The sequence below is a fragment of the Lithobates pipiens genome, unplaced genomic scaffold, assembly GCF_037356315.1.
Source record: "Lithobates pipiens isolate NorthernLeopardFrog02 unplaced genomic scaffold, aLitPip1_a1.2 Scaffold_8, whole genome shotgun sequence".
In the NCBI taxonomy this organism is placed as follows: domain Eukaryota; kingdom Metazoa; phylum Chordata; class Amphibia; order Anura; family Ranidae; genus Lithobates; species Lithobates pipiens.
This window is the reverse complement of record NW_027507903.1, coordinates 214,898,045-214,916,575: the sequence shown is the minus strand read 5'-3', so window position 1 is coordinate 214,916,575 and position 18,531 is coordinate 214,898,045. Positions and strand designations below refer to the sequence as shown.

The 18,531-nt window shown below is 46.2% G+C and overlaps 1 protein-coding gene across 2 annotated transcripts in view; it reads right to left on the bottom strand.

Moving 5' to 3' along the window:
- SAMTOR (S-adenosylmethionine sensor upstream of mTORC1) overlaps nt 1-18,531 on the bottom strand; it is an 84,644-nt gene that overhangs the window by 14,989 nt on the left and 51,124 nt on the right. For both annotated transcript variants that reach the window (XM_077473396.1, XM_077473397.1), the window contains one exon: nt 7,049-7,190. In XM_077473396.1, the coding sequence (XP_077329522.1) occupies nt 7,049-7,190 (142 nt within the window). The remainder of the gene's footprint in view (nt 1-7,048; nt 7,191-18,531) is intronic.

Here is an 18,531-nt window from a genome sequence, read left to right as displayed (position 1 = left end):
CTGTTTTCTGAAAGACATAAAGAAAACACAACATAATTAACATTACCATTACCATAACCTTGCCTGCAAAATTGCAGGTGCACAGCGCTTTTCATGTGGGCTTACCTCACCAAGGGCCCCATGAACCACCCTCTGACACCAGAGGGGACCCTACTTACCCCTCCCCCCCATGTACCCTTGGGGGGGTGTTGGGTTAGGCCAGGGGAGTTCCACCCTAGGTTCCCCTTACCCTAGTATGGCTGGAGCTGGTCTCTCTGGAGAAGTCTGGTCCCTTCCTTCTGCGTCCGACATACTGGTGTCACCACCGGAGCCTCCGCTGTCTCTACAGCATAAACAGCTCCTCTCCAGCCCATGTCTGGTTCCTTTTCATGATTCGTGGCTGGAACCGGAAGCCTCAAACCCGGAAAGGACACGTCCCTTTTGCTGGACGTGATGTCACCCGCCACCAGCGTCTGCGCGTTCCCATACCCAGCGTGGTCTGCACTGCGAACGTTACACGCTGCTCGGAGCAGAAAAAGGAACCCCAACCTGCACTCAGGGATGCGGGGGCGACAGATCTTTTTTCCAGGTTAGTTCTCCTGGTGTGTCCAAGGAGCCTCTGCTTCTTTTTTAGGACTTGAAAGACGATTAGAAGTGCAATTGCATAATTACATGGCCGACTGTAAAACTTTGCGGCCAAAACAAGCATCAAACAATGCGCTTACATCCACTTTGTTGAATTTTGTAAAAGAGTGAACCTTACACACTTGAGCGACTGACGCTTGATGTCGGAAAGCCAATTTCCCTGGTGGAATGGGCCTGGCAGGAAAGGGGGCCACCTGCCCCTTCAATGCGTAGGCCTGTACCACAATCTGTCTGATCCACCTGGAAATGGTGGCTGGCGAGACCGCCATACCTTTTTTTCGGACCATCTACCAAAACGAACATCGAGTCTGACTTCCGAAAAGGGAGCCATGGCAGACAAATACACCCTTAGAGCCCGTGTCTGTTTAGCACACAAAAGATGGTAACACAATGTCTTCATTGATGAGGAATGCCGAAACCACCTTCGGCAGAAAAGAAGGTTGCGGACACAACACCACCTTATCCTTATGGATAACCAGATACAGCGACTTGCAGGACAAGGCCGCCTGTTCCAAAACCCTCCTGGCCGATGTAATGGCCACTAGAAAGACCACTTTCTGGGAAAGAGTCAACAAGGGAACTTCTCTGATATTCTCAAACAGCGGTTTCTGAAGCGCCAATAACACCAGGTTCAGATTCCAATGGGGGTAAATGGTGGATGCACCGGAGGAACTACATGTTGAACCCCCTGAACAAAAGGTGCTCACTAGAGTGAGATGCCAGGGGTCGCTGTAAGAAGACAGCCAAGGCTGATATTTGTCCTTTAATGGTGCTCAAAGCCAACTTCTGGTCTACTCCTCGCTGTAGAAACCGCAGGATCCTGGAAACGGAATAGGTGCGTGGACACAATCCTCCTTTCTCCTTCACACAGATGTAGGCCTTCCAGGTATGATGGTATATCTTCCGAGGAGAAGATTTCCGTGCCCTCAACATAGTTGAAATCACCGAGTCCGATAGGACCCGGTTCCTTAGCACCTGGCTCTCAACAGCCATGCCGTTAAAACCAGTGATGGTAAAGCAGGATGGAGAATCAAACCTCGAGACAGAAGGTCTTCTCGCATCGGTAGTCACCAGGGAGCGTCCGCAACCAGGCATACTAGGTCAGCGTACCAGGGGCGCTGAGGTCAATCTGGGGCAATCAGAAGTACTGGAATCCCCTCGGTCTGCACTCTGCGAAGCAGACGTGGCAGTAGCTTTAATGGAGAAAAGGCGTAGATCAACTAGTACTGACCCCACGGAGCCACCAGCGTGCTGACGCGTTTGCCCAAGGATCTCTTGTCCTGGATACGAATCTCGACACCTCCCGACTGACACAGGAATCCAGGAGATCCACGTTTGGTGTGCCCCATCGCAGGCACAGTAGCCTGAACACCTCCTGGGTCCAGCATCTGGCGACTTAGGTAGTCCGCCTGCCAGTTCTCCACTCTGGGGATGTAAATGGCCGATACATGTCGCTCTGCCCACTGAAGAATGTGAGCGACCTCCCGTGCTGCAGCTGAACTGCTTGTTCCTCCTTGATGATTGACATATGCCACCGCCGCGGCGTTGTCTGACTGGATCCTGATCGGACGCCCTCATAGTCTCATCGACTATGTGGAGAGGCAAAGTGTATCCAGGGCCACGTCCCAAACATACTTAAGACCGTGCACTAACTGGTCTTCTAGTTTCACGCAGACGGGAGTAGCCTGCTGCTTCTCCAATTCGCGATGCAAAAATTTTGTCCATTCAGTAAGTGTATGCGACACAAGCTGTGGTCAGTACTGGCCCTGCCTCGGTTCCTCCCCGTGCCCCCGTCTCAGCGGGCCTGAGTCTGCGTCAGAGCTCTCCCCGGAGGACGGGGGGGGGGGGCGGGCATGGGCTGCTTTCTACCACCTTGCACCCATGCACAACCCCCTCCACCCTGGCAACAAATGTTTTTTGAACCGCCGACAAGGCAGACGAGCTGGTTGCAGTTGCAGGGAGTTCAGGGGAAGAAACACCAGGTTTCTGAAGCCATGCTGACCCACCCTGTCTGCCACCTGTTGGGGACTTAGTACAGGTTTATAGTCCCACCCCCCTAGCTGCTGCAGGCTGAGTGCCCCCACCGCAAGACTCACCACCCTGACAGAGTTCTGCACCGTCAGCTAGTAGTGCCCATGTCCTGTATCAGCTCCCAGGTGTCTGAGTGAAGAAACCGCACTGTTCTGAGCCTCAGGGACCAGCACCAGGCTGGGGAGACTACAAGGATAAGGGTATCCAGTCTGTCACCCAGCCGGCTGTTGATAGTAGATCACAGGATCTAATCTTGCGCAAAAGGCAAACCTCTGCAAAAAATCCCAGGAAGCAGGCTGGGGGGTTGTTACTAAAGGGACCACCCCTTGGGCGGAACTAGAAAGTTCTATTTTTGTTAACATGTTCTGCCTAGTCCTCTCCTGAAGGTGGTGTAACAACCCTATGGTCAAGAATAAAGCAGCTGTGTCAGTCAGTGAATGAAAGAGAAAACTGTAAACTGAACACTGATTGGGGGGGGAAAGAGACACGGGTTCAGTTTTACATCCGTTTTTTTTTTCCCCCCAAAGAACCGATGTAAAACTGAATCCGTGTCTTTTTTTTTTTAAAGAAGAGGAGGGACTGAATGGATGATGCCAGTGTGAAAGGGGCCTAAAGCTTCTTTACCGTTCCTGGAATTTTCCTCTAGTTTCTGGCTCACCAGCTTTTTTTGTGTAGACCTATTAGGCCTCTAAAATTGTGGCCCGAATAGGATATAATTGAGCTTACAGCTCTTGTTTTTTTATTCTACGTTTTCGCCGTGGATTTGAAATTCATTTGGCTTGATATCTCAACTAACCTTAATATGGTCACTCCATTTAGATGGAGTGTAGTTTTGCACATTACAACCTTGTACAGTTTTGATCTACTCATTTCTTTTGTATGGATCCACATCAATGTCTATACTTGTGTACATTCTGTATATTATGCACTTGTCATCCCATCGTCTCTGTTGTGAGTGTTCTTTTTAAAAACAACGTTTTTTGTAAAAGAAAAGAAAGGGCCCTAAAGCATAACAAGTTTAAAGTGCATAGGAAACCAAAATAGCACAAAAAGTGAAACTTCAACCTAAATTTGTTTATTTTGCATAATGCGACATATGGTTTTCAGTATGTTTTTAGCACAGATATGTTAATTCTAGGACTGATAAGCAGAAGTGACTGCACTTTGAAAGTCTTCTCGCCATCCTCAAATGAACTTTCAGTGTTTCACATTTAAAGTTTTTTTTTTTTTAGCAGTGATTACTTATAGCTGGCCACAACTCCCTTTTCCATCCCACTTATAATAGGTGATCTTACCAACCAAAAAACAACAAGCCATCTTTAAAAACACATGAAAATTACAGTACACATGTGAATACAGGGCATTAGCTATACAGACCCTCATAAGTGCAAAGAACAATTATGTTTCGTATAATTCAGCAAGACATAGTAATTAGATGTGGTGTTCTGTGGTCAGGCCAGTGAAAAGGTGCATTTAAAAGATTTGCATGGCTTGTATATGGTCTGAACTAAAAAAAAAGTGTGAAAAGTAAATTTACATTAACATAACCACGTGTGACCATGATAGAAGCCAATGGAGAGAAAGGTGTTTGCGTTGCCCACAGCAATCAATAACATCCTTCTTTTCATCAATGGCATTTACCCAGAAGTCTTCTCTCCCTTTAGAGCAACTTATTTGCATACATATCACAGGGAGCAATGAACTTTTAATGCTGCAAAAAACAAAAAACAAAAAAAACAAAAAAAAAAACACAACTTGCGTTGATGCTATGGAAAATTTTGTATCCCTATTTTTAAATGAGGTTCAGGACACTATATAAAAATATCTGATATGCACCCAAACTGTGTAAAGACAGGTATATTTATGTGCACTGGTGGGTTTTGATTTGTGCTGCAACAGCCATTCTGTAAGAATAAACCCAGAGCTGGATTCAAGCTCAATTAGAGACAGATAGCAGTTCTCTTTCAAACAAGCAATGGTACTTTGGCGACTGAAGAAAAAAGAAAATGAAAACGAATTTGGGGTCAATTCACTTAGAGTTAAACAACAGGCAACACAATGCGGCAAACAACGCCACATGCCCTCATCCCCACAACCCTGGGAAGGAGGAAGGAGGAAGGGAGTCCATTTGCGAAGACGGCCAGCCACCAAATGCCTCCTCCACCATTTTGACAGTTCTTATATAGGTAAGGTTGGGGCCACATGGCAAAATCACCTGGTGGCACTGCTCTCTTTTGACGTCACAGACCCAGCACGCACTGGTTTGTGACGTCACAAGGGGGTAGTGCCACCAGGTGATGTCACCATGTGGCCCCAACCTTACCTATATAAGAACTGTCAAATGGTGGAGGAGGCATTCAGCAGCCATCCGTCCTCGCAATCTGAGCTTTTTTGTCTTTTTTTGGGTTCGGCGGGTGGCGTAATTGACGATTAATTTACAATCGGGGGACTTTTTTTTAATTTTTTTTTATTAAAGGAATTGTCAAAAAAAAATAAAAAATTAAATAGTTTTTACTATCTCTTTAAATTTTTTTTTAATTTTTTTTGGTGAATGGGTAGGGGTACTCCATACTCATTCATAAATGGGGGGCTTGAACCTGGGAACCCCCTTGTTAAAACGGCTTCCATATTCCAATAAGCCCCTGCCCACAGACCCCCTTGTCCCCATTGCTTGCGTGCCCCTTCCTGAACAGCCAGGGTGCTTAGAAATTAGTTAGTTATTCAGTCAAGTGACTGTGCCTAGATCTGAGGGGAACAATTAGGAAGAAAGTCCTCGGTCTACTACAGGTAGGAGAAAAGCAGTTTCAGTTTACCATAGCACTAGGAATTGCTCACTAACACTGCTGTGAAACTGTATCTTTCAGCTTTGTCAAAGATTAAAAAGTGGCAGGGTGCCTGAGCTGCATGAGAAAAAATAAAAGAAAAAAGAAAAAAGAAAGAAATGTATGTGCCCAGCCACAGCCTTAATACACATGTATTGGAGGCTAGGTCCACTAGAAGATATACAGGTACTTATAACTGTTGCATTTGTTAAAGTGGTTGTAAACCCTTACAGACCACTTTTCCCTAAAGGTAAGCCTATAATGCGGCTTACCTGTAGGTAGTGGAATTATCTTCTAAACTTGTACAGTTTAGAAGATATTTACTATAAACGCTTCTGCCAATGTCATCAGCACACACGCACTGAAGAAAGGGTATGATCGTGCAGTTTCAATAGTGCCTGTGCAGTGATCGTCGGCTCCCGCGAGCATGTGTGGGAGGGATGTCATGCGACTCCAACCAGTAACAGTCCTGGAAGGAAGAGGGGGTGAAGATGGATGCTTCCAATGGGCTAGTATGCCTTTACTTTGCAGGGTTTGCAGTAAACGAAAGAGGAAGTAAAACTCATCAGGGTTTACTTCCTCTTAAAGATTACATACGTAGGCATATGTCTACAACATAACATGTTGCTGAAGGACAACTAGTCTTTAAAAGGCATTTTACATGTAGTCTCAATATCCACTTTTAAATAGTTTTAATATTTTACCCTCTCCTTTTCAGTATGGTTGCATGCATTTCCTTCCTGGCTCAACTCAGGGTTGATAACTTATGACCTTCTTACAATTGTCAAGGGTGCTGTCATGAATACATGAAAGAAAATCATAGATTTTAACCACTTTGACCCTCTCCAGCAGTCTGGACAGAGTGTCGTGACAGGAATAGACCTCATTCACAAGGGCTTACTACAGCATACGCACGTGCGAGAGGAGTGTTTACCCACAGGGAGATGCACAGGTGTTCTATGCATCCTCGTACAGGCAGTCCTGAGCATGACATTTGGGACACCGCAGCTACATGTACAGATGCTGCTCCCAATCGGACATCCCTGCAGGTGCACAGCACCAACATGAATGGCGCTTCCTTAACAGGGATGCACAGAACAACGTGTACATACCCATGCAGCTAAATATGACCGTTGAATGGGGGTATGCTGTAAACGCCCATGTAAACGAGTCCAAAGAATATACGTGAACCAGAGTAAACGAAGGCAGTCCAGATATGATTTGATTTTTTTTATCCTTCCAGCATGGTGGTGTGAGCCTTCCCAGTCGCCAGAACATTATTGTAATGCTAGAAGCTATAGCTGCCAGCAATAATCATAGGTAAAAAAAATATAAAAAAAAATCCAACAGGCTGTTTGTATCCAAGTCGAACAAATCAGCCTCCCCATACAAGAATCAAATCTTGTCTGGTCCCTGTTGAACCGGCCAAGTTTCGATCCATGCATGGGTAGGTTGGGGAAAAATCCAATGTCTGAGAACATCACAAGAATGGAAAACTTACATTTTTACAACAGAGATTCTCAGATTTTCTCATTGCAATAATGCTAAAGAATGTGCAGATTAATAATTACCCAAGGCACCATTCGATGCGGCCTTCTCCTTCACACTTCTTAGCCCAGTGACTACCTGCCAAGTTTTTCATTGCAGCAGCATATTCAAAAAGTTTCTCTTCATCTTGGCAATGTTCTTTCCATATTTTGTCAAAATCACCAGCTACAAAAGACAAAAAAAAAAATTGACACAATGAATAATACATTGATTAAATGAGGACTCTTAACAGAAAGATACTGGGGGGGGGGGGGGGGGATAAATAAAAAAACTATAGTAACCCAAAGGCCTGTTTAGATAATTAGCCAATCAATCAGAGAATAGGAAAGCTGTCACACTACACAATATCTGAATGGCTATACTAACTCTCCAGTAGAAGCTGTGAACAGTGAAATAATAATGGGGAGGAGTATGAAAAATAAATAAATAAAATGCAGACACCTTGAGTTGCCTGAACAAACCTGCACAGCCCTAAAAAGCAAACAAATACAGCCAAATGCTGGGGTGGTCTCCCAGGGAAAGCTATGGCACAATTTTATAAAATGGGAGTGTAAACTTTTTACCTACCCAGAAACCTAAATTAAAGCAAACTTCAAAATGACTATGTATTGGCATCAAATTAAATGAATACATCATAAGCACAATTAGCTGCATCCAAATATACATGAGAAGTATGTGCTAAAATAGAATGCTAAATGTGTTGAAAGACAGCTGCTGTGCGAGTATCAAAGACTATTTTTGATACTAATCAATCTGTGTGACACAGTACTTTTTGCTATCAATATACTCAATGTGCAAATATCAAAAATCCACATTCAAAAGAAAAAGTGCCATCAGTGCAAAATTAGTGACTACTATAAAAATATCCAAAAAGCAAAATGACAGTGTAAACATATCACCTGGTGCTTGGCGCTATAAATTATAACTAATGTACAGATGGCAATTAATCACACTAAATATCAATAATACAGTGCAACTACAATCTAACCATGTGCAAACACAATACATATAATGTGCAAATAGGCAAACAAAGATCCGCGCAGTTATACACAATGATCAAGGTGAATGCACCTGAAACCAATTACAAGTGAGACCCCCAGCGGGGGTTTCTGGTGTTTAGCTTTAGGAGGCAGCCCCATCAGCTGCAAAAAAAAACAAAAAAAACAAACAAACACACATATTAATCCTGCCAGACTCCAAGTACTATTCCAGGTCCTATACTGTCTGCTGTGTTAATCACAAACATTGGTATTAGCTGTGCCCAATTATATTTTTTGGATTACAGAACATTGTCTCCTATAATATGTAATGGGGGAGCAATTTTGTAGTCCCAACACTTCCTGTCCTAAGGGGACAATCCTGCCCCCTCCATAGATACAGTGCAATGAATAAAAGCTGTCGCCCCAGGACAAGCAGTATGTAAACCTTTAGGCTCGGTTCACACAGGGGCAACACGACTTTTGGAGGCAACTTGGACGTGACTTGACCTGAAGTGACTTGACGTGACTTGGACACGACTTACAACACTACTTTAAGTCGCCCCAGGCCAGGCGACTTGCCGTGGCCAATCAGAGAATGAGCTCTCGGGGGGGGGGGGGGGGGGGGGGAGCTGATAATTCTCTGAGAGTCGCCTCTGTATAGACGGAGATCCGACTTGGAGGTGACCTCCATTGAAATCAATGGGTACCAGTTGCCTACAAGTCGGATAGAAGTAGTACAGGAACCTTTTCTGATGTCGGAGCGACTTCAGTAGTGTGCATTAAGATGGCTCTCATTCACTTACATTGATTTCTACATGTTGTGCGACCTGAGGTGACTTGGGGCGACTTGAAGTCGGATCCGAGTCGCCCCTGTGTGAATCGGCACTAAAATAAGTAAACCTTTACAAGTGTGTTAGCAAAGCTGATATTTTCTTAAAAAGAGGAAAAAAAAAAAAAACAGCAGGTAAATTGATCCACCAGTATTTACCGGCGTATAAGACTAAGTTTGGGAGGGAACTTTAAGGGGGGGAAAAAAATAAATAAAAAATAGGATTTTTTGTACTCACCGTAAAAACCTTTTCTCTGTAGTTCACCGACTGACACAGCTCCTCTCTTAGACCATTGGGTTGTTAGGAGAGGAGAGGACTAGGCATAACATGTAATAACAAAACTAGAACTTTCTAGTTCCGCCCAAGGGGCGGTCCCTTAGGTAACAACCCCACAGCCTGCATTGCAGCTTCAGTACGTCAACAAGCAGTAAAATGTAGAGAAAAATTAGGAGCGGCGGTTGCTGTGTCAGTCGGTGAACTACAGGGAAAAAGATTTTACAGTGAGTACAAAAAAAATCCTATTTTCTCTTACGTTCACCGACTGACACAGCTCCTCTCAGACCATTGGGACGTCCCCAAGCAGTGCCAAAACGAGGGGTGGGAAAACAGCACAAAAAACTTCACCCACAATGGCATGTGGAAACTAGTATAAAAAAAAAACTTTACCCACAAAAACAACAGTGTGTGGGGGAGAAAAAAAAAAAAAAAAGGGTGCTCCTCAACTGAGAGTCTACCTCCAAACCGCACCAGAACTGCGGTAACAAATTCAAAAGTGCATTACTTAAGGGTACTGCTTTTTTTAACCAAAAACAAACAGGAAAAAAATGTAAGTGCAATTGCAATTATACAGCCACCTGCAAAGCTTTGCGGCCAAAACAGGCATCAGCTGATGCACTGACATCTACGTTGTAGAATTTTGTAAAAGTGTGGACAACCAAGTCGCCGCTTTACACACTTGAGCGACAGATGCTTGATGTAGGAAGGTCCAAGACGTTCCGATTGCCCTTGTAGAGTGGGCCGTGACCGAAAAGGGGGGCACCTGCCCCTTCAAGGCGTAGGCCTGTACTACAATCTGTCTGATCCACCTGGAAATGGTGGCCAACGAGACCGCCATGCCTTTTTTGGACCAGCCACCGAAACAAACAAGGAGTCCGACTTCAGAAAGGGAGCCGTAGCAGACAAATACACCCTCAGAGCCCGAACCACGTCCAGGAAATGAAGGGCCACCTCCTTAGGATGTGTCGGCTTAGGACACAGAGATGGTAACACAATGTCTTGGCAGAAAAGGTGGTTGCAGACGCAACACCACCTTATCCTTATGGATAACCAGATAGGGCGACTTGCAAGACAAGGTCGCCAGTTCCAAAACCCTCCTGGCCGAAGTAATGGCCACTAGAAAGACCACTTTCTGGGAAAGAATCAACAGAGGGAGCTCTCTGATATTTTCAAATAGCAGTTTTTGAAGCGCCGATAACACCAGATTCAGATCCCACGGGGCAACGGTGGACGCACCGGACGAACTACATGTCGAACCCCTTGAACAAAAGTGCTCACTAGAGAGAGATGCCATGTCACTAAAGGAATAAAAAAAAAAAAAAAGGAGCCAAAAGCTGATATTTGGCCCTTAATGGTGCTTAAAGCCAATTTCTGGTCTACTCCTTGCTGCAAAAATAGCAAGATCTTGGAGATAGAAAAAGAGCGCGGACGCCAACCTCTCTCCTCACACATGGAGATGTAGGCCTTCCAGGTACAATGATATATCTTCCGAGCATAAAAGATTTCCGTGCTCTCAACAAAGACCCTGGTTCCTCCACACCTGGCTCTCAATAGCCATGTTGTTAAAACCAGTGATAGTAAAGCAGGAATCGGACCTTGAGACAGAAGGTCCTCTCGTAACGGCAGTCAACATGGGGCGTCCGCCACCAGGCGCACTAGGTCTGTGTACCAGGGACGCTGGGGGCAATCAGTATTACTGGAATCCCCTCAGCCTCCACTCTGCGCAGCAGATGTGGTAACAGTTTTAGCGGAGGAAAGGCATAGATCAGCTGGTACTGATCCCACAGAGCCACCAGCGCGTCTGACACGTCTGCCCAAGGATCCTGAACACAAATCTTGGCACCTTCCGATAGGGACGGGAGGCCAGAAGATTCACGTCTGATGTGCCCCATCGCATGCACAGTAGCCTGACCACCTCCGGATGCAACGCCCATTCTCCTGGATCCAGCATCTGCCAAATTAGGTAGTCCGCCTGCCAGTTCTCCACTCCCGGGATGTAAATGGCCAACAGGGCCGGTACATGTCGCTCTGCCCACTGAAGGATGTGAGCCACCTCCCATGCGGTAGCCGCGCTTCTTGTTCCTCCTTGGTGATTGACGTTGCGTTGTCTGACTGGATCCTTATCGGACGCCCTCGAAGTCTTATCGACCATGTGGCGAGACATAGCCTGATCGCTCTCAGTTCAAGCAGATTGATCGGCAACTTGGATTCTTCCACCGACCAGAGGCCCTGGGTGGACTATACTCCCATTACTCCACCTCAGCCGGTTAGGCTGGTGTCCGTTGTGATCACTGCCCATTTCAGAGGTAGGAACGACTTCCCGGACCGAAGTGCCAGGGACCTCAGCCATCAGAGCAGGGAATACCTAACTAACTGGCTCACCTGAATCTGCCGATCCAGGAACAATGGAGATTTGTCCCATTTTGTCAAAAGCTCCTTCTGCAGGACTCTGGTGTGAAACTGGGCGGACGGTATTGACTCGCATGCAGAAGCGTAGAGACAACCAACTGCGGTTCATCAACAGTTTTACAGCGGCTCAGAGTCTGCAGCTTGTCTGAAGGGAGAAATACGCTCGCTTCCATGGAGTCCAGCAGTAAGCCTAGGGACTCCAAATGCTATTTTAGGTTCAGCAGCCACCCAAATTCCTGCAGGGTCTGCATAGTGATCGCCATATCCTCCTCTAACTCTGAGGTGGAAGATGCTCTCAGGAGGAGATTGTCTAGGTAACCCACGATTGCGATCCCGCGTTGCCGCAGCAACGCCAAAACAGGAGCAAATACCTTGGTAAAGACTCGGGGGCCGATGCCAAACCAAAGGGGAGAGCCAAAAACTGGTAGTGGGCTTCCCCAACTGCAAATCGCAGAAATCTCTGATGCCGAGGGCATATGGGTATGTTCAGGTACGCGTCCTGGATGGCCAAATACGCCAGGGAGTCCCCTTGATGGATTGCAGCGACTACTGAGTGAACTGATTTCATTCTGAACCTCTGTACTTTTACAAAGTAATTGAGGGCTTTCCGGTCCAAGATTGGACATAGCCCTAACTTTTTGGGGACTACAAACAGGTTCGAATAGAACCCCTGGAATCGTTCCGATTCCAGAACAGGTACCAGCACCCCGCGACTCAGCAGGTCCCTTAGCGCCCCCAATAGGGCCTCCCGGCAAGCAGGGAGTACGGGTATTCTGGAGGGGAAGAATCTGTTTTTTGGCCAAGAGAGGAACTCTATCTTGTAGCCTGAGGAAATCAGATCACAGAACCATTGGTCGGACAGCCAAGAGGGCCACCGGGCTGCAAACTCCCGAAGGGGACCCCCCCACCCATTTTGCGGGCGGGGGGGCAAACCTTCATGCAGTAGCACTTTTGCTTGCAGGCTTCTTAGGCTTGTGGTTCCAGGGACGCTTTGGTCCTTCAGAGGTCATCCTGTCGGGCTGGGGACGCTTCACCGAAGCCACGGGCGGATGAAAAATCCATTTGTGAGTGGAAAAGGAGGGCCCTTGCCTATGGCGTAGCTCCTTAGCCTTCGCGGCCTGTGGGACTAGTGTACTCTTGCCACCTGTGGCATTTTTTATAATGTCATCCAATGAGGCTCCAAAGAGCTGGTCGCCAAGGAAGGGAAGATTCATCAAGGCTTTCTTAGATGCCTAGTCAGCAGACCAGCATTTTAGCCAAATCAGGCGCCTCTGCACCACTGTTGACACTGAAGCCCTGGACAACAGAGGGAGAGTGTCCAGGGCCGCGTCACAAATTGACTTAAGGCCTTGCACTAATTGGTATGCTAGTTCCATGCAGACAGGAGAAGGCTGTTGCTCTCCCAATTTGCAGTGCAAAAGTTTTGCCCACTCAGCGAGTGTGTGCAACACAAGTGCAGATGCCAGTACTGGTCGCATAGTTGACCCTACAACCGTAAACAAGGAATGAGCCACTGCCTCAGCCTTCCTGTCCGTGGGATCCTTAAAGGCAGGAGTCCCCTCTATTGGGATTGTGGTTACTTTGTTTAACTTGGATATTGGGGGGTCCATGACTGGAGGAGCCGACCACTTTTTGAGAAGGCTTTCCTCAAAGGGGTAACACACCACCATGTATTTGGGGACCGATAAGGTCTGTTGGGGTCGACCCCATTCCTTGTAAATGAACTTATCGGAATAAGTCAGATACACCTTAGGTCAACGCCTTAGGTGAACGGGCTGGCTTACGGGACCCAAAGGGGACTGCTACATCAGCAGAGGGATCTGCTGTCTCCTGAATTTTCAGGGTATCACGCATAGCTGTGATAAGTGCTCCAACAAGCGCTTTGTCGCATACGGATCCGGACGGGGACTTCTCCTCACTGTCCGATCGGTCCTGGTCAGCGTCATCTGAAAATGGCAGAACGGGGGTCACAAGCCTCAGCAGGGCCCGAGTTTGCATCAGAGCTCTACCCGGAGGACGGGGGCCTTTTTTTACCACCTTTGCGCCCACGCACCGCCTCCATCTTGGCAATGAACGAATTGAGGACCGCCAACAAAGCGTCCAGAAGCACTGCACTGTCTGCAGGCGAACCGGTTGCAATTGCCTGAATTTCTGGGGAAGAAACACCAGTTTCTGAAGCCATGCTGACCCTACCCTGTCTGCCACCTGTTGGGGACTTAGGACAGTGATGGTCCCACCCGCCTAACTGCTGCTGGCTGAGGGACTCTTTCCCGCAGGACTCACCACCCTGACTGGTTCTGCACCGTCCAGCTAATAGTGTCTGTGTCAGCTCCCAGGTGCATAGGAGACCACACTGTGCTGTGCAGAGCTGCTCTGAATGGGGCTGAAACTGACCAAAAACTTGTTCAAGCTTCAAGAAAATGGCCGCCAAGAGTTTGAGAATTTCGGAGTTATATTTATATTAAGGGGCATTTAAAACGTTTTGTGGTATGCATACTCAAGGAGTACTACATATATATATTTTATGCAATTTTTTTTCTAAGAAAAATTCATAAAAATAATTTAAAACAATTACGGCCATTAAAAAAAAGATTTTATGTTCAGATTTAATTTCTTTGCATCACACGATATTGTGGTAGAAAATGCAGTCCAAAAAAAAAAAAAAAAGTCTGCTGTCTTATCAGGGTACAGACTGCTTTGCAAATGACTAATTAATGAAGTCAGCGATGCATGGATAATACTAAAATGGCTGCCAAATTACTAACACAGATGCTTTCAAATGAATACGCAAAACAAAAAGATAATGACCCTTATCTTACACGCTAATGTTCAGAGTACTGTTCGCTGCAACAATACAGGTAAAACACAAAAAAGCACAACATGAAATCCATTACCAAACATTTCTGGATGAAATGTGGGAAAAACTTGTGATCATTTGACATATAAAAAAGTGAATCTATCACAGTCCTGTGCAAAACAGATTGCATGATGAAAACATGCACAGCAGAGATTAAATGTCAATGAAACCCGCACATCATAATAATCAGCAGATCCAAAATGTAATGGCAGTTAAAAAAAAAAAAAAAACAACTAATCTCACATTTACCTGTGGCAGTTCAACTAAAGCTGGCCATGGATGGATAGAATGCAAGTAAAAGTCTTAGGAAAATTCTCTGAACATTTGAATGTCGCTTGAAAGATTCTAGAACATTTGTTTTTTCGGAATGAATGGACTTTACTGAATGAAAACCTCGTACACGGTTAGAAATTTGTTTGCGTCAGAAAAAATTTCTTCCTGCTCCTCTCATTTGCTCCTTTTTGGTCTGCCAAATATACTTGTGAAAGGGTTTTGTGGTATCTGCTTAATAATGAAAAAAATGCCTGTTCATTTTGCCAGAAAACCATTGAGGTGATAAAGCCAGATAGGTGAAAAAGGGAAAGTGGGCACTTTTTACTTTTTTTTCAAAGGAAGCCATAAAGCATGGATGGGATCATTTCATGCAGCTTGGAGGGTACCAGTAAAAACAAAACAAAAACAAAAAAAACTCACAAACCTTTAGTTACACCCGGCCTTACGGCTTACATGGCTTAGGTAGTCTCAGTGACAGAGCATACCGGCAGCCCATATTTGGCTGTGGAATGTTTTTTGTCTTTAATTTTTTAGCTTAGCTTACAAACAGCATCAGCACACAATCTGATTCCTTTCAGTATAGGAGTATTTTTTTTCTCCTCAGAACACTTTCACCAACAGAGAAGAGACCGGCTTTGTTCATAGGATAGAAATTGGCCAGTAGTTTGCACTTCTTCAAAAAACTGTCCTGCTGCTGGCCAATTTCGATCATGCTCTCATTAGCAATTAAACTGCTATGAAACCCAAAATCAAAATTCTTCCATTGTGACTTAACCATTTAACAACCGGCCCATAGCTGAATGATGGCTACAGGGCAGTTTGATAACCCCAGGAGGGCGTACTATGATGTCCTCCCAGAATCGCACTCACGTGCCCACATGGGAGCACCCGTGACCAGACCCGGTGCCTCATGCATCATGGTAAATGGCCACCATAGCGATCACATGTAAACAAACCAGCGTGATATCCAGTTCCTCGCTCTACTCTCCGTGCTGTGGGCTGGATGTGTAGTGCCCACAGCACTGCTCAGTGACAAATCCAACCATCCATCTGTATAAACCATCCACCCTCAGCCATCCATCTGTCATACTTATCCACCCATCCATACTCATCCACCCATCCATGCTCAGCCATGCCATCCTCCCCCAGCCATACCTCGGCGTCTCTATGTGGCTAGGCTGTGGAAGTCTCCCACATGTGGTATCGCCATACTCAGCAGGAGTAGGAGAATCTATTTTGGGGTGTCATTTTTGGTATTTACATGCTATGAGTTAGAAATATTGTATAAATGGAGGACTTTTTTTTTTAAACTTTCTTTCCACATTTTCCAAAAATTTGTTGAAGAAAAAATAATAAAAAATGACATGTTCAAAAGACTCATTATGCCTCATAGATTATATGTTGGGGTGTTCACTTTCCAAAATGGGGTCATCCATTGTCCTGGTGCTCCAGGGCCTTCAAAAGTGCAAGAGGTAGGCAGGAAATTAGATGTGCAATTTATGCTCCAGAACACCTGATGGCGCTCCCTGCATGTTGGGCCTCTGTATATGGCCATGCTGTGTAAAAGTCTCACATATGTGGTATCGCCATAATCAGGAGGAATAGCAGAATGTGTTTTGGGGTGTAATTTGTGGTATGCATATGCTGTGTGTGAGATATAACCTGCTAATATGACAAGGGGGCGGTCCTACTGGCTTAAACCCCTCACACTGCATCCAGCAGCTCAGTTCATCAAAAGCAGAACAAACAGGAGGGGTGGGTGCTGTGTCCGTCAATGAATTTCAGAGAAAAGGATTACACGGCGAGTACAAAAATCCTATTTTCTCCATCGTTCATTAACGGACACAGCAGCTCATCTTGACCTTAGGGACATCCCCAAGCAGTGTCAAGGAAATGAGGGGTGGGAACAGCAAACAATAACTCCACCCATTACAACCAGAGCTCCTCAATGGAGGAGTTGCAACCTTAAACAGCCACCTGCAAAGCCTTGCGGCTGAAGCAAGCATCTGAAGATGCGCTCACAAACCTTGTAACATTTTAGTAAAAGTGTGAACGGATGACCAGGTCACCACCTTACACACCTGAGAAACAGACGCTTGATGTCGGAAAGCCCAAGAGGCACCAATTGTCCTGGTAGAATGCGCCATGACAGGAAAGGCGGGGGCACCCATCCCCTTATGGCATAAGCCCGAACTACAATCTGTCTGATCCACCGAGAAATGGTGGCCAATGAGACCGCCTGTCCCTTCTTTGGACCAACCACCGATACAAACAGCGAGTCCGACCTCCGAAAAGGAGCCGTAGCAGACAGATACACCCACAGAGCCCGGACCACATCCAAGGAATGCAAAGCCACCTCTTTGGGGTGTGATGGGCGAGGACATAAGGACGGAAACACAATGTCCTCATTTAGATGAAAGGCCGAATCAACCTTTGGAAAAAAATAAGGCTGCGGGCGCAGTACCGCTTTATCCTTGGATGATAAAGTAGGGAGACCTGCAAGACAAGGCCGCCAACTCAGAAACCTTCCTGGCAGTTGTAATGGCCATCAGAAAGACTACTTTCTGAGAGAACGGCAATAAGGGAATCTCCCTAATGTTTTGAAACGGCGGTTTCTGAAGCGCCGAGAGCACCAAATTCAAATCCCACGGAGGTAGCGGTGGTCGAACCCCTGAACAAACCTAGTCACCAATGAATGAGTCACCAAGGGACGCTGAAAAAAATAAAATAAAAAAAAAAAGACACCCAAAGCTGATATCTGCCTCTTAAAAATGGTGCTTAATGCAAGTTTCTGATCCACTCCTCGCTGCAAAAAAATAAAAAAAAGCAGGATCCTGGAAACTGTATACGTACACGAACGCCACCCCATCTCCTCACACATGGAGATGTAGGCCTTCCATGTATGATGATAAATCTTCTGAGAAGATGACTTCCGTGCCCTCAACATAGTGGATATTACCGAACGCGACAGACCTCGGTCCCTTAGTACCTGGCTTTCAACAGCCATGCCGTTAAACCAGGATGAAGTATTGGACCTTGCGACAGAAGGTCCTTTCACATTAGCAGTCGCCAAGGAACATCCGACACCATTTGTACTTTGTTGGCATACCACGGACACCGAGGACAATCTGGGGCAATCAGAATCACCGGAATCCCCTTGACCTCCACTCTGCAAAGCAGGCGTGGTAGAAGTTTGAGTGTGGGGGGGGCGACATAAATGAGCCGATAATGCCCCCATGGAGCCACCAACATGTCTAAAGCGTCCGCCCAGGGATCCTTTGACCTGGCCACAAACCTCTGTACCTTCCGATTGAGTTGAGAAGCCAGGAGATCCACATTGTATGTTCCCCACCTTAGGCAAAAGGAGCCGAAATACATTCGGATGTACTGACCATTCCCCTTGGTCCAGCATCTGACGACTTAGGTAGTCCACTTGCCAGTTTTCTATGCCCAGAATGTACATGGCCAACAGAGCTGGCACGCACCGCTCTGCCCACCACAGGATGTGAGCAACCTCCAGTTCTGCAGCCAAGCTCCTTGTTCCTCCTTGATGGTTGACATATGTCACTACCATGTTGTTGTCCGACTGGATCCTGACCTGAAGCCCCTGCAGCCTCTGTGATCATGTGGAGAGGCACCACCTGATTGCCCAAAGTTCCAGAACGTTGATCGGCAGGCGGATTCTTCCTGGGTCCACTGACCCTGGGCTGACTGTATACCCCAAACTCCCCCCAACCGGTCAGGCTGGCGTCCGTTGTGATCACCCTCCAATGAAGGGAATGCCTGACTAGCTGGCTTACCTGAATTTGACAATCCAGGGACAACAGAGATTCGCCCCATTTGGACAGCATCTCCTTTTGCAAAACTCAAGTGTGGAATTG